This window comes from Pyxicephalus adspersus, chromosome 1 (genome assembly GCF_032062135.1).
Source record: "Pyxicephalus adspersus chromosome 1, UCB_Pads_2.0, whole genome shotgun sequence".
In the NCBI taxonomy this organism is placed as follows: Eukaryota; Metazoa; Chordata; class Amphibia; order Anura; family Pyxicephalidae; genus Pyxicephalus; species Pyxicephalus adspersus.
Genome location: NC_092858.1, coordinates 21,881,705 through 21,898,477, shown reverse-complemented (window position 1 = coordinate 21,898,477; position 16,773 = coordinate 21,881,705). Strand labels below are relative to the sequence as shown.

Genomic DNA, 16,773 nt, shown 5'->3' with positions numbered 1-16,773 from the left:
GAATGAAATAAACTCATAATGAGTGAGAAAAAGCAAACAAATATTTTGCTTTTCTTTAGTAATACTAAAGGCAACTAATGATAATAGTAACAATATTAATACTTCACATAACCGTGAGCTGATTAATGAATCAGAGCACCCACAGTCCTCGTCAGCACCATTAGGAAGATCATTATTTTACAAATGTATTTATCTTTTTAAAATAATTCATATTATTGGTCTACGGGATTTACAAATATGAATTTAGTGGTCTGTGAGGTCTGAAAGGTTGGCGACTAGGTGGCTTGTGGTCTCCAGCATGGGGGGTTGTGACACAGTGACAATGCAGGAGTACAAATGACAGACCGTTGTCACCATTGAACAGGAAGTGGCTGCTATAGGAAATGAAAACATAATATGCAATGATATTAAGTTATAAAAAATATATTAGGGATTAGATATGGGTTAAGAAATATATACAATATATGGGATTAATAAAGGACAATGACAGGTACTCTTTAAAACAAAATTCAAAGTGTGATTATGAAGTGTTGACACTGACCTTATCCTCCCCATCTGACAGGCGCACCCCTCTCTGCTGGATCACCAATGTCTCATCTATCTCCAGCAGCCCTGTGCACCAAGAGAACCGGTCCATATCTATAGATAAACCCAGACCACTACTAGGAAGTAGGTCTGACTTCAGGAAGAGAATATACACCCTAGTAACAAAAAACTTGTCCCTAAAAATAAAAATAGGGAAACAAGACTTTGACCATTTTTCTGAAGTCCAAAAGTCTATAAAAATAATGAGAATGTCGACAACAAAATGGCCTCTCAGTGGGGACAAGTGTTGCTCTATAATATAGAAAGTAACCAATGGCAAGGCAGCAACCTCCTCTCTGTCTGCGAGGCTGCTAATCATGTGATTGAAAGTAGCGTAGTGATTGGACAGAGCTCCTTTATGTAGCACACATTACGTATACTTTAAATGTATAACAGCATTGGAGATTAAGTGACTCTAATCTGCGTAGTTTATATTCAAACTGGGATTTGGGCCACGCCCTTGGTAATCAACCCGGCTATTTTGGCTCAGGAGGGAGGACTCTTAGCAAGTCACGTGACACAAACTTTGAACTGATTGGCCGAAGAATAAAAACAAGCATGCCTACGCCATTTAGCCAATCGAAACGTTTTGCATTCTAAAGATTTGTTGTGATTGGAGAAAAATAATACACCAACCAATCGAGCAGAGAGAATCGGAGAGAAGGCGGTGCTAATGAGGAGCGATTTTCAAACTGATTTAGGAGAGGAAAGCTGAGCGGAGACATGGCGAGTGTGACTGCGGCGAGGAAGGGTGTGCGGCCCGGCTACACAGGTGAGTGCGGTACGGTGTACAGTTAAGGTGTGCATGGTATCTATAGGCTGGCCTGCGGTCACTCTATCTATTGTTTTGCCTGTATATCATTTCTTGTCACACTTAATGACGTGTTCTCTTTATAAATAGCAGATAAAAGTACATTTTTACTCAATGTAAGTTTTTAAAAGTTCTAAACATAATGCTTTGTACAAAAAAACCTAAATAGTGTAACTTGGCCTCTAGGCTGTCTCCGTGGTGATGGTGATATGGAAATAGAAAGAACCTGGTAGCAGAGGATTATGGGAAAACTGTGCATAGGTGTCCGGCTTCTGCAAGGAGCCCAATGGCTGCGCACTCATAAAGTGGATTTTGTTGGCATGGGTGAGAGTTTGACAATTCTGGTGCACACCTGTAGTGATGATGGGTCTAGGGTCACCTCTTCATTCATCATCATTACCAAATCTTCCAGGTCCACTGCCATCCACTTTGTGTGGCCCCTGTCAGTGTCCCTTCCTGCACATGTCATCAAGGGGTATGTGTGGCACTGCATGGAGGAGAGAGCCGGGGTATACAATGCATGACACTGTGTATACAAAATGCTGCCCAGAGCAGAGGAAAACATTTTGTGGTGACTTTGCATTGGTAAAAAATCTTCTGGTGACTTTTTGTATTTTGAGTTTTCTTGCACTTTAATAGGAACACAGCAAGAAACATTTCCCTTACACCAGTTTCTCAACCAGGGATCCTCCAGCAGTTTCTGGGGGTTCCTTAAAGTGTACCTAACTTAGAAATTTCACTTTGCATAACAGGGTAGACAACCCTTTTATGTTAAGTAAAAAATTATGTTCGTTTAGGTTTTTTTAAGTGCAGCACCCCTTTTTTTTTTTTTGCCCCCTAGGCAATCGAGAATGAATGTGAGCGCAAAGCCTAACAGGATTCATATGTCATGCATCCCGGGAGGCTCTTGGGTGCTCTTTCATCAAAAGGGAAAAAATTGCTGATCTCACGCATGTGTAGTGATATCGGCAAGTTTTTTTTATCCATCTACGTCACCCGATCTTGCACCTGTGTCTGGTGACATAGTAAACAGAACAAGAGAAGCTGGCTGCGCCCGGCGTGCTGGCCCGAAGATGGATGGCGGGACTCCATGGATGAAACCTCTGGACCGATCGACCTACACTGTGGGTTTTTTGTTTTTGGGTGAGGTTTGAGTTTACTTCCTCGGCAGGGAGGACAGCAAGAAACATATCCCTTACACCAGTTTCTCAACCAGGGATACTCCAGGGATTTCTAGGAGTTCCTTGAGCAATTTGTACCTTTGATCAGTATAAGTGACCCCAATAATCTTTTTGGCTATCTGTAAGGGTGACCTTCTTCTCGCTGGCCAGCATTGTAAGAGGAATTCTTCTTACTGACCACCACACTAATATACTGTGATCTGTGGATATATAATAAGTCTAGAAAAGGATCCTTCAAGACCTGAATATTATTTCAAGGGTCCTCCCACGTTAAAAGTTTGAGAAATGCTGCCTTAGACTGACGATCATTAGAAATGATAATCATTCCAGCTGTATGAATAGGTCGCTGACTACTGTCTGGGATGTCAAAATTTGAAATGACACCTTGGTAATGAGGAGGTAGGAAGTCTCTTTGCAGAATTCAGAACATTGCTGGGCATCATGGAAGGTCATAATATTAATATTAATAAATAGTATTTATATAGCGCCAACATATTACACAGTGCTGTATATTAAATAGTGATAGTGTTTTATATTTGTTTCATGGGGGGGGAAACTTCCACCAGAAAAACACATTTTTGTAATAAGATCCCAATTCAAAATAAAATGACCTCATCTGGTGCCCCACCCCATGCTGCCCAGTCGCTGCGCATATGAAGAGACGCATAGTCTATCCGTGAGTAATGAACAGTACAGCTGTTGTACTTCTAGTGCTGCGAGTGTGAAAGCAGCGGCTTTCCTTTACTAGAACACACTGACTGTATGCCGTCTTTTAAGCTATTCCCAGAATACAAGGCGCTATGTGATTGGCCAAGGAGCGAAGATTCATTGTGGATTCCCTAGGCTTGTAGTCATGGGGCTGATTTATTAAAACTTTCCAAGGCTGGGAAGGATACACTTTCATCAGTGAAGCTGGGTGATCCAACAAACCTGGAATGAATTTCCTAAAAATAATTTGCTATTTTTTAGCAAATGTTTTAAATCCTGGACCAGATCCATTTGAGGTTTGGTGGGTCACACTGGTAACAGTGTATCCTCTCCAGCCTTGGAGAGCTTTATTAAAGCTGCGTACACACTTCCAATTATTATCGTTTGGAAACGAATGACGAACGATCCTGCACGATATCGGCAAACGATCGTATAGCACCGATCCTGTACATACAGATAACGACTCCTCGTTCGTCGGCGTCGTTAGTTACTTTTTTTACAAACAATTTTTGGCCAATCGGTCGTTCGTCGTTCATTTCCAACGATAAAAATTGGACGTGTGTACGCAGCTTAATCAGGACTATTATATTTATTTTCTTGCATTGTATTGTTTGACTTGTATTGCTGTAAAGATACTGACATGCTCTATTAAATTTATTTAAGTTTTAATAATGTAATGGTATTTTTTGGATCTTCATAGTATTACCCAGTCTCTCAGTTTACCATTTATCATGTTTTTTCCTAAACTAGAGCAAAAGAAAAAAATTACAGAGGAAAACTTATCCAGAAAAACAATCATTCTGAAATCCAAGATGAATGAGAAGCAGAGTGAGATCAGGTTAGTAGCTGTACACTTAAGGAAAGCTATGTGCAATGACAAGCTTTCGAGGTTATCTTCTATATGGACTGCCCTGGGTGAGCAATACTCAGCCTGGTCACCTCATTTGTTGCATGTGGCTGTGTGGGTTAACTAAAATACAAATATGCAGCCACACTAGTTATCTGGTTTTGGTTGGTAATAAATGTGTACAGTGTGGCAGAAACATACCAATGAAAAATTTCTTTTGGTCCTCGCCTTGTCCTGTGTCATGGTCTGTCTGTCATTTGCAACCCCTATTTAGATTGTACAGCGCTGTGTAATATATTGGTGCTATATAAATCCTGTTTAATAATAATAATCCAGCTGACTCTTTGCAGAGTTGCTGACCTAGGACAAACATGCAAATTGTTAGAACTTCTGATCTGCATATGTGTGTTTTGCATGTGTCAATGACTACGGTATTCATGCTAGGGGAGTAAAGCGGAACCTAACCTGTGCTACTTGCCTGTCCCCATTCTATCGCAGGGTGCTGCTTTATTTATTTATTTATTTTTTTATTTATTTTTTTTTTTCTTTGTGCAGCTCAGCAAAATTTGACATCTCTGCAATGATCAGGCAGGCATGAACAGCTATTGTAGTAGGGACATCAACTGTCTTTCTGCAGTAACTACCTACCTGATTTATGTATTTTTTTAAAGTGGGACTTTAGTTCCACTTCAACATATCACCCAAGCACCTAGCATTTTGAGATATTTGCCATGTATTTCATACATAGTTTACTAAAAATTTTAGAGTTACTTTCACCCTATAACTCTTCCTACAGGCTCTCCTGTTGTATGCAACTAACATTTTTAACCTTAAAGTTGTCATAAAGGTGCTGTGTAGCAGAGGTGTACATATGTATATCCTTTGACTTGTATATCCTTTGATATGTTGTTTAATATGAATAATATGTCACATAAAAAGATAAGTGATATCTGTAAAGAAGGCTTATCTAAATAAAATTTATAATCACTGGCTTGTTTTTGTTGTTTCTGAAAGGTCTCCTTTGATGGAGAGGTCCAACAAAATTCCTCAGAAAAAGCCTGGACCTGTAAAAGCCGTGGACCTAAAATCAGTAAGTGTTGGAGTCCTAGTAAAATAAAAGTAAAATCATAATAAAGTATTATTCGCATTTAACTGGACTTGTTCTTGATTTTTTTTTTTTTTTTTTCAGTTGGGTGGGGGGAAGCTGTAGGCGGGTGGTCAAAAAGCAGGCATGGCAATACATGACAAAATGAGTGTTCCAAATTGTTATTGCCATAGGAATCCCCTATAATCTACACACACACACTTTGTTCCATTTTTAAAATATCCAACCCCTTTAGTATGTCCCATTTGTTCCATTGTCTTTGTATTATGCCCCAACTATCCAGTGCCCCTGTATTGTGAATCGGTCTTGTGCTGGTTGTTGTCACAAATCCTGGCCTGTGAATTGTAGACTATACAACCTATCATATTGTAGAGGTGAATTTGACCATTACAGTTTATTATGTATAATCTTATTTTTCTCTGTTTTCAGATTAAACCCACAAATAAAGAAAATATGCGCTTAATTGTAAATAAAGAGGGTAAATCTATGACTTTCAGTCAGTCTTTTTTGAAAACAAAAACTCTAAAGGAAAAACAGCTAAAGGATGGAAAGCAAAAAGAGGAGTCTACCAAAGCGGAACAGAAGCCGGAAGTTAAGCCTGTTCTTGGAGCTTATCGTGGCAAAATTGTGCAGTCCAAGATTAATTCTTTTAGGAAGCCCACTGAAATCACAACCAGTAACACTACAGTCCCAGAGCGTAAAACCATTACAAAAAGTGTACCAACCAAGCCAAACATATCTGCCACCAGGAATCCAATGCAAAGGCCATCTTCTGTCAAGGATACAAAAGCAAAAAAGCAGACAGTTGTACCAAAAAAGTCTCAAGTTGCATCACAACTCAAGACATTCACTAAAGTGACCATCAAAAACAATGTACAACCTACGACCACAAGAAGAACTACCCACGTCATCCCAACAACCACATCACAAACAAAGGCGTCCACTAGGGAAACGACCACAAGGAAAACCACCCACCTTATCCCAACAGCCACATCACAAGCGCAGCCATCCAATACGAAAATTACCAGGAAAAAATTTGAACATGTGACCATGAGAAGGACCACTCAAATACTTACCCACAAGAAGCCGCTGGAAGCAAATGTGCAGCAGGGTCTAGATGACCAGAAAACCGATCTGAGAAAAGGTTCAGACTCGTCTGGTATTCAGAACAAGAAAAGGGTAACAGTTGGCCCTGTAGGCAGCTTGCCAACTCGTCAGCAGCCATCTGTTGTTGGCAAATACCCAAAAGTGAACGAATCAGCAGAAGACCGCAAGTAAGTTGGGTTTTATCTCATCTTTTTCTTTAAATTAGTTTATAGCAATAATAATATTATTAGTTGTCAATATGTTAGAGAAAGTCCAGTGGGTTTATTCACAAGACTGTAAAGCTGCCAAGTAAGGATAATCTACAACCTAAAAAGATTTATATTTTTATGAGCCCAAAGTGGCTGTTTTTGTTAGCACCGCATATTTTACATTGCTCTTTAAAGAAAACTTCCCTGGGCCTAAATCACTATTAAGGTAGCCATATTGAACTGCAAGCTACTTATGAGGTCCATAATCCATTATTAGTGATCTCAGATCATAGGTTGTCCCAGGAGACTCTAATGCCCACTATAGTTCTGGCATTTGGCAGCTGAATGACAGGGTTGTTCTACATGACAGCAGTGGAAAGTGCCTAGCCACATATGTCCCTGACTTGTCCATGATAGGTTGCCATGTTTACTCAATAATCAAGGGTCTGTAATTTTGTGAGGTTAAGCAATGACTTTATATAGATATTACATCTGATGTAATTATAAAATATCCCAAATTGTCCATTGAAAAGTAGGTCAGAATCTTGTTTACTAAATGCTAATAAGTATTTTTAAATATCTGAGCTGCTTCACTTGTGAGCTTGAGGCTAGGGGCTCGGTAAGTGTAGCCTAACTTAATAGGCAAAGATCTCATTGCTTTTTGTTTTTTCAGGGCTCGTCTAGCAGAGTGGAGGGCATCAAAAGGAAAGGTAATAAAGAGGCCCCCATCATCTGTGGCCCTACTTTCCACATTTAATGTACAAAAGGAGGAACCAGCGGTCAAAAGTGAACCAGAAGAACCACAAGAAGAACCTCGCCAGCTCTTCTGGGCAACCATGGCAGAAGAGGATGAACAAGAGTTGTTCACTCTAAAAGTCAACCAGATCTTTGCAGAGTGCCAGAAGTTAATTGATGAGGTATATCCATCAATCTGCCTACACAAATGCTTGTACACATACTATGTACTTGAATGCTACATACTGAAATCTAGGATTTCCTATGTAAAGTAGTGTGCTATTTTAAAGAAATGAAAAAAGCACTGCCTGATCAGCCTATAATCTATAGTAATACTTATTTCCAGGTTCCAAGAATTTGCTGGTCAAATATCTAATTGTAAATGGGCTGCAGTGGAGGGTCCTTGGGTGACAAATAAAATTACTCAAAAAATAGCATGTGGTGACCCACAAGAAATCGCTTCCAGGGGCCTAATGTAAGCTTTTAAAAGCTGATTTCCATTTAGATGCAAGAAAAAAAAACCTGGAGCTTTTGCAATGCTGTCTAATAAAATTTTTGAATTGAACAGTCTAATAAAGCAGGGGACCCCAACCTGTCTCCTGTAGGCAGACTCACACCTGAGTGGGTGGTTTCTACCATCATGACATCACTCTGGATGAAGTTTCTTCCCCTTTGATGTGCTCCCCGCACATTTGCAGTCCAGAGTCCATAAGTTTAGTGGTTCGTAGGGCCAAAAAAGGTTGGTGACCACTATAATAAAGCAATTAAAGTCCAGGTTTATATTTTATACACACATTTATGTTATAGTTTGCTGTGTTATAATAAGCATCTGTGACAGCTTTTAAAATGGCTAATATATGTTTTTTGCTTAAAATCAGGGTATTCCAAAGGAAGAAATTCTATCCATACTGGAAAAGCAGATTGAGAATATCCCTGAAGCAAAGAAGCTTTCCAGATACTGGGAGTGTCTGGCACGTATTGAACAAAGGGAAGGACAGCCATATAAAGTAATTGAAGTTTGTGAGGCAGCAGTGGTAGCTGGTGCACAGGTAAGAAACATTTTAGCACAATTGTAGCATAGTGTAATAAGCCTTCCTATCTCTTTAGATTGGCTACCCCTGTAGTGTGTGAATGGCCATAGCTCCAAGAGCATTTCCATGTAACTCACCTATTGGTCCCATAATGTTCTATACCAAAAGGCCAGTAAGAAGATTGGAAATGTGTGTGTGACCTGGGTGCTGCTTCCTGTAATGCAGAGTGTGTCCCTGCACCATATTAAAGCTTTTACTTGCCAGTGGCTGAAAAATCATATTGCACATTTATGGTAAATTTGCCAAACGTACCTCTTCAGCTCTAAGCAAGGAGGAATTGGTGCCACTTGCAAAAATGTTTGCAAAAAAAAAAAAGACCTGCTTTTAAAGGGCCACACAAGAGTTACCAGCACACAGTAAAGGCTAGTGTATGCACCCAGGCATCTAGCAATTACCAGTGGGCACCAGGTAACAGTAATGTGAAAAGTTCTACGCAGCCATGCAAATGCCCAGGTGTGAAATTACTATAAATTATAACAGAAATTGTATATTGGCTCTCATAAGTCATTATCCCTTGCTATCTCTATAACGTCCTGAGCATATTTATGAAAGCACCAAATATGTCATGCTTTACTCCATTTTTAATCTGTAGATGACTAACTTATCCCTTACTACGTTTAACTTTTTGCAGCCTCTAGAAGAGCTGAGAACCATTCTTGCAAATACATTGGAACAGCTGAAGACTGAACATGGTAAGTAGTCCCTTTGACTGAATGGCTTTATTTATATTGCCAGCGCTGCAGACACATTTCCACTAACAATGCGGGAGCACATTTAACACACTGTCTTGTTTTATGAAGTAAATCTTCTCAAAGTGAACTTTGAACTCTGAAACTGAACATTTATGTATTTTGAACAGTCAGCCATTTTTTGAGGCCTAATGCAGTGTGTGTATTTGTCAAGAGCAACGAAGACTTAATTGAAAGCGTTTACTGCTTGTTAAAGCTCCACAGACACTAATACATTTTAATTTGAATATATTCTTTAATTTTTGTAAATCCACTTTTTGTGAATTCGAAAATCCATATATTAAACTGTAGCAGTGACATTATAACCAGGCTTTATGTAGCCAATGCATAAAGTGGAACTTATGGTTAGATTCTTACACTCTTACAGATTCTTAAAATGGCAGGTTGTTCAGATACAAGAACAGTCATTCTGCACAAAGATGGAGAGTTGCAGTGACTAGTCTTTACTACAGGGAGTACCCACACACAGGCACAAGAAGGAAATGTTTTAATGCTTTTACTGTACATATCTGGAAGAAACAAAGACCCAATAATACATATGCTGCTTGTATTTAATCACCATTTGTTTAGGTTAGAGTTTACCCTCAACAATATGTAAATACTTAAGAGTGTATAGTCCTGGCCTAGGTGTACTTTGAAAAAGTAGTAGTAAAGTAAGTGTAGTGACTGCTATTGTTGACTCTATACATACTATTTTCATGGCTGGCAAGCAGATTCAATGGTTTTCATACAATACAGTGTTTTGGAACAGGAATACAGTGTTATGAAGATCAGGAATAGTGTCTTGTTCATTCAGATTTCCTTTTATGTGAAGTCCAAAGCCAAGCAAATGGAAGCAGTTAGTGAGTCAGAGTACCTGCTTTCATCAAAGTGGGGCAATAAAGAATTGAGTGAATGGAAGTCATCCCGGTTAATTAAAGTCTTTATTCCCCCTCTTTTTGTCTATGCCATTTTTTTCCATCAAAGGAGCTTCATTATCTACCACACCTCTACATTACCACTGTGTCCAATGACCATGGTCACCAAAACGCTGTCAATAAGTTCTCAGGAAGATATAGATTCCAGCCACCAGATATGCCAGTTTTGAGTTGACACAGAATTAACATGTCCTTTTCCTAGTTCCAGAAGAGAACCAGAAGAAAGAGTGTGAGGAAGATGCTCAAACCGAGGAAGAGGCTCAAACAGAGGAGGTAAAACCTGAAGTAAAGTGTGAACCTGAGGATTCTGCTGTAAAAGCGAAAATTAAAAGGGGAAGAAGAAGAGCAATGAAATATGAACCAAAGAGCCCCTCCACTCCGGAGAAAAACTCAAAGTCTCAGAGCACTCCAGAAAATGGAGAGGATACATCATCTGTTATTAAATTCAACATCACTACAACACCACATCTGGAAAAGTAAGATGTCTTTCTTGAAAGTACTGTACATATTTCATTTATGGGGTGTCCTTTAGTGTACAGTCTCAATAATTCTGCCTGCTAGGCTCATTGACCACTATGTAGACTGTTAGCACACTTTAGCAGGGGTTTCAGGAGGATGGAAACTGGAGGTGTTTTATTTTAAGGCTTTTAAAGCTGATCTTCTGCTTTTATGTCAGATCAGGCAGGATATTAGTGAGAAAGGGACAGAAGATGTCCCTTCTTCAATAAGCCTTCTTACCTGCCTGATCAATTTATGGAGAACTGCTTAGACACCTACCCAAGAACACCTGCCCAAGACACCTGGCTTTCCCTGCAAATGTCAGAAACCTATTGGCATTTAAAGAGAATTTGTCATGGCTTCTATTTTAGGTTTACTGATCCTTTGAATATATATTAATATTGTAATTGAGTTTACTCTGGTATGCAGTTAATGTTTTGTTTTTATTCATTTATTGGGATTGTGCTCCTTGTAAATTATAAATTACTTTTGTATTTCCTTTGCTCAGAATGAGGAAACTACAGATGATGGAAGGGGATTCCAGTATCAAAGGTTACAAATTCTTAACCCCTGTCAGACGCTCAAGCCGCTTGGAAAGGAAATCTCATATATTTCCAGACATGTTGAAAGATCATGATCCCTGCATTTCTGGCATTGCCCAGCTGGAAGAACTGGAAGATACCCAGAGTTGTCCCAATGCATACATCTTCAGGAAGAACGAGGCACTTAAGGAGATTAATGCAGGAAGTTTAACTAAGAAGTAACCCATCTTCAAAGACTATAGATAGACTGACTTACCAAAATGCACCTTTTTATTTTAATCTGTATATTGGGTTGTACAGTCGATGGACTCATCTCCACAACACACTAACTACTGTCCTCGTCTGGTGTTCATTATTTGTCTGAAGATATGTATGTGTGTCCTGCCTGGTAGATGCTCCCCCATGTGTTAACACTGCCACTAGTTTTTAATTAATTAATTCACTGGTAATTAATTCATGGATGCCTTTGCAGTTTATGGTAAGGTACATTAACCCCCCCTCCCCTTTTTTTCTTGCCAGTTGGAGGGTTTTGCTATTATTAGTATTGCATCTAATTTTTTAAAAAAGCTGCACACGCTATTGTTTTATACAAACATGATGTTTAATAACTTATTTAAAGCCTTTCCTGGAATCTTTTATTGCCCAGTTGAAGTATTAGTTTACCTATTGTTTAAGGGTGCTGCAGAGTACAAACGTGCAATATTTGTCATTGGAAAGGATCTTTCACGATCCTTTCTAATGACAAAAGACTGCATGATGCATGAACGAGCACTGTACATACATCACTGTTCTGATCTATGGGAGGGGGAGAACAATGAAGTGGCATCCAGCTGTGCTCTCTCTCCCCCCTTCACAATAATTAAGATCATTCATCGTCCAGGGATCCACCAGTACGGAAGGCCAGCATTGTACACACGGCAGATTCTCATCCGAAATCAGCCCTGAGGCGATTCAGTCATCTGACGTGTGTATGTAGCCTAAGTTGTAATATTATTGTAAAGGTACAGATACCACACTGCTGCTAATACAGTCTACCCTCTTATAGCCTTAGTTAAAGAACTGACACCTCTCTACTGAGTGACACCATTAGTTCGGCAATCGGCAAAGCTCTAACTCCCTGCTGATTACAGGGTTTGTGGTCAGACTCTGAAAGGAGTGCATCAAAGTACTACAGCAAAGCCACTTTTTTCTCAAAGTGAAAGCTGAGTTCCAGGCTCAGGCTTTATTGTTAGCAGCATGGAATCCTTACATTAATATGACTTTAAAACTAGATATTTTTACTGCACCCTAAAATATTGGGGATTTTTTTTATATAAATGAATTAGGATTTAAATATGTTTTTAAACTCTTCCCAGGCTCAGTTGAAAATATTCTAGCTTTCCTCAAATGGAGAGGCTAAATAAGAATCAAATTATTTTTTGATGGTTCAAACACGGCCTCTGTTCTCCTGCCTAACACTATGGAACACAGGCTTGTAAAGGTAGTCACATGCATTTTCCCTGCCTATATTCCTGACCTGAGAAACCTGGCAAGTCCTTGTGTAACTTTAATGGTACTCCAAGTTTGGGATGCATTGAGCCTGGTCAATGAAGGATTCTATTGAACGGTATCTGTTTTACAGCAAGCAAACCCTTTCTTTCAGTCCAGAATTAAAAGTAAAAGGAGAAGATGTATATTGGAAATTGCAGGCAAAAACAACCAAACCAATCATGGCAACCTACAATCATACCTGCTATATTCATATATTGATGACTGGTGCTAGGTTGCAGCGATTTCATTTGATTGTTTTTACAATTAAAAAAAAAAAAACTGGTTTAAAAGCTGGAAAGTTGTGTTGTGTATGACCAGCAAAAAAAAAAAAAGTCTGCCTCTGGAAGGTGAACAAAAATATATATAAGTTTCTGCAATGCTTTAAATATATATTCTTCCTGTACTGCTTTACTGTAATAAACAGAACTGTTCTTTGTAAAGAGTGTGATTTGTCCTTTTATGTAGGCAACTTTGCAGATTTTTGTGCTAACCGTAGACTGGTAACATTACTTAAAGCATCAAGTAATAGATTTTTCTCTACTCATCTGTGCTTTCTGAGTCAGACCTAAAAGGAGCATGCAGCAAGCGGAGTTAACCTTTGTGATCTTCAAACTTACTATGAAAGTTATTCAAAGCATTAAAGCTAGGACAACCAGCTGATAATATATTTTGTGTCAGCATGGGAATCTCTAATTTCTTCAGTATAGCTTTCTTCATTAAAAAAATCAACCATTCACACAAACAATGCAGTAATAAAAAAGCCTTTATGGGTAGGGGATGGGATGTAGTTTTCCTTTTTTTGCTGAAGCAGAGGGCAAACGACTTTTGTTGCATCATAGTGATTTGGGTCCACTGAATCCAAAGTCTTTATGCATGTAATTCAGTGATTGGCTCCAGGGACAGTTTGCTAAAGGTTAACAGTAGACTATAATGTGTTTTAAAGACACTGGAAGTTTGTCAGAAGCTACTTTTTATGGTGACAATACCGCAGCATAACTGGGAGAGGGGGGCAGTACCATCACTTTATATCCAGTGGTGCTTGAACAAGGAATTTCATGGCAAAATATATTTTGATAGATTATAGTGAATTAATTTATATGTACTTTAAAAAAAAAAAAAAAGTAAATTTAAATAAAACAAATGTCAGAACAAGTAGATTGCTAATAAAGAATTGCAGGTGTAGGTGTTGGATTTGTGTGTGCATGGTTGAAAAGGAAAAGCTTCCATCTATAAGCTCATGACCATATGGCTTTGGGCCAGAAACTACCTTCAGGTGACAGTATGACACTGCTATGGCCTAAAATAACCAGTATGCCCCTGGATTATAGTGGGCTGCATTACTCACCATGCTATTTTATTTTTTAGTTCAATAGGTTCTTCTAGATGAGGACAAAGCACAAACCTTGCAGCAACAAAGCGAAGGTATCCTCTGGTCTGGAGGCAACAAAGATAGGATTTCCCCTCACTTCCTCTTGTGCCTGCAAGACAGGGATATCTTTGCTTTGCATACACATACTTTGAATTAGTTCTTATCAAATGCAATATACTATATAAACAATATTATATTTCCTCCAGTGTTCTGCTGTTTACTACCCTAGCTGCTAATTGGATATACAAAATCACTTTAACGTGTTTAGGGCCAGCTGTTGAATTGATGGAACGGGGGCCTCGGGAGTGTGGTTAAATATTTGGTGGTGACTGAAGTATTGTATTATGATCATAGTCTAAAATGATACTCATTATATTGTCACCAAATATTGCCAAGACACTTGGCGGGACTGAATGAACCAACCAAGATAATCAAAGAGAAGGAAGAGAATGGCTGCCCCTGGAGTCAAAATAGGGACAGGCGAGTATTGTTGGGTTTAGTTCAACTTTAAAGCACATTTGTTAGTTATATTTATGTAGTCCTTTTTTATTTTATGTACCAGTACATAGGTTAGGTCTCTTTACAGACTGAGCAAAATGACAGATACTCCTAAAATTTTAGTTAGAGCAAGTTTAAGTAAAAATTTCAGAAACCTATTAGCATTTAAAGAGAACTTGTCATGCCCCCCCACCCCATTACTTAATCTCTTTTTCTGGTTTCAAGCAGAAAAGTAATGAAGACCTTAAAAAATTGTAATTACTTGCTACTTTTTGATGTCCCACACTTTATGAATATCAGATTCCCACAGCATTGTGTATGATGGGGTAAGTAAATTATAGATAGGAAAAAAATACCTTTTCAATATTCCTAAAACTTAAAGGTGAGCTTAGAAGAGGTAAAGATGAGCAGGGCTTAACAAGTTTGAGTTTAATTTGCATGAAAGATGAGCTCTGTAGAACCTGAAGATTTCCTCTAGAGGTGTTTTGTACCATTTACCATATTCTAGGTTATGGGGTCTTCTACCTGAAATGAAATCACTGATTCTACACAGGCATAGTATGCTAAAAAATGTTACTAAGGTCTTGCATATAATTCCTAAATCCTAAATGTTCCTCCGCTATTAATTTTCCTCAAATTTCCATGTTTTATGCCTTTGCATTGTTAGTTAAAGCCATTTACATTTTCTTTTACCCACAGCCCAGTGTAGAATAACGAAAAACAGATTTTACAACAATACTTACCTTCTCTCTGTTCCTGTCACTAGAAGACTTGCCATTCTATGTTCCAACATAACTTATTTTGCAAATTGAATGATGTTCACTGTATTTTCCTATGTTCCCATAACGTGTCACAGTGAGCTAATTGAGGACTGCTGGAAAGGAAGCAAGAATAACCATGTACCTTAATCAGATAAGAGGACACCTGATATATGCAAAGTATTATCAAAAAAATATATGTTGGCAAGGGGTGGATATGCTACAACTGTAGTTTAGGTTAGTTGTAAAATTGCACTAATTTCCACTTTAAGATTATGGAGCTAGTTATTATACATGAATATTTGGCCAGCAGCGATGGGAGTTAGAGCAGGTTCACACCTACATTGAGATTAAGTGATTTTACTTGGTCGTTTGCACCACAGCGCTGGTTGTACCAGTGGCTGCACATTTCACAGCCAATAATAATAATATTAATAAATTCGGGTGTTGCTGCCATATATACTAAAAGCATCAAATACCTCCTAACTTGTTGAGATGAGAAAAAGGGAAACTTTATAATACTAAGCGTGAAAGCAATGAACACATCTCCATCATACCTCCGGTGATGTTAATCGCAAAGGATTATTATGCATAATATATATTCATATTAAAGTAATAGATGAAACCCACAAATGCTTTTTTACATTTTTTTCCCCTTTAAACTGGCTTTTTAAATGAAAAATAAAAGCAATAGCCTAGAGATCTGACAAAGGGAAATGGACAGTAAACACTTTTGATAGATATAAATATATATATTTGGTTTTGTAATATGATAAATAACTTTACCCAAAAAATAGACATTTAAAGAGAAAAGAGGAACTGAAGTATTTGGTTTCAAAAGAGGGAAATTCCCTGCAAATGGGCCTGGTTTATTAAAGCTATGCAAGGCTGGAGAGGATACACTTACATGGAATGGATTTTTTCAGTTCAGTGAATTCTTGACCAGATCCATTTCAGGTTTACTGAATCACCCAGCTTTACTGATCAAAGTGTATCCTCTCTGTCTAGGTAAACAAACAGGTCAGAGAAATATTATTGTACTGTGATATATTATTTAATTTACAGCACTGCATAATATGTTGGTGCTATATAAATCATGTTTAATATTAATAATAAAAATGAAATAATGTTATTTGGATTCATTATACCTCTTTAATATCCAAAACATATTTTATTGTCGAAAACAAAACCCCAACTTTCTTTGTTCTATTTAATAATTATAATACATATATATATATATACACCTATTCTGTGTACTTAGGGCCGCCAAAAGACCATTTATAGAAATTTCAAACAGTTTTTTTATCTAAAACTGTAAATGAGTTTCTACTTCTTTTAACAATATTGTAGTAAATGTTTTTTTTTTTTTGTCTTTGTACCGCTTAGCAAACCTTTATTGCAGCGCTGCGTATAAATCAGAAGCATTTTGCACCTACATACATAGTCGCAGCGCTGGTTTATATCTAATAAAAGGGTAAATGCCAAGATTTTGCCATGACAATGCCTGAAGGAGTGGGTGGGAAGAGATGCAGGCACAGGAAGAGCAGTTACTGA

The 16,773-nt window shown here is 38.2% G+C and overlaps 2 protein-coding genes across 2 annotated transcripts in view; one reads left to right on the top strand and one right to left on the bottom strand.

Annotated features, from left to right (window-relative positions):
- The window catches only part of VPS36 (vacuolar protein sorting 36 homolog), a 21,744-nt gene extending 21,047 nt beyond the window's left edge, over nt 1-697 (bottom strand). Inside the window, exon 1 of the mRNA XM_072403693.1 lies at nt 542-697. Coding sequence (XP_072259794.1) covers nt 542-637 — 96 coding nt within the window. The 5' untranslated portion in view covers nt 638-697. The remainder of the gene's footprint in view (nt 1-541) is intronic.
- A 507-nt stretch (nt 698-1,204) lies between these two features.
- On the top strand, nt 1,205-13,034 carry CKAP2 (cytoskeleton associated protein 2). Its single transcript, XM_072403681.1, has 9 exons — nt 1,205-1,357; nt 4,036-4,123; nt 5,147-5,222; nt 5,667-6,511; nt 7,206-7,449; nt 8,146-8,316; nt 8,990-9,050; nt 10,227-10,500; nt 11,031-13,034. Exons 1-9 carry the CDS (start codon nt 1,309-1,311, stop codon nt 11,284-11,286), a joined length of 2,064 nt encoding a protein of 687 aa, XP_072259782.1. The 5' UTR covers nt 1,205-1,308; the 3' UTR covers nt 11,287-13,034.
- The last annotated feature ends 3,739 nt before the right edge of the window (nt 13,035-16,773 follow it).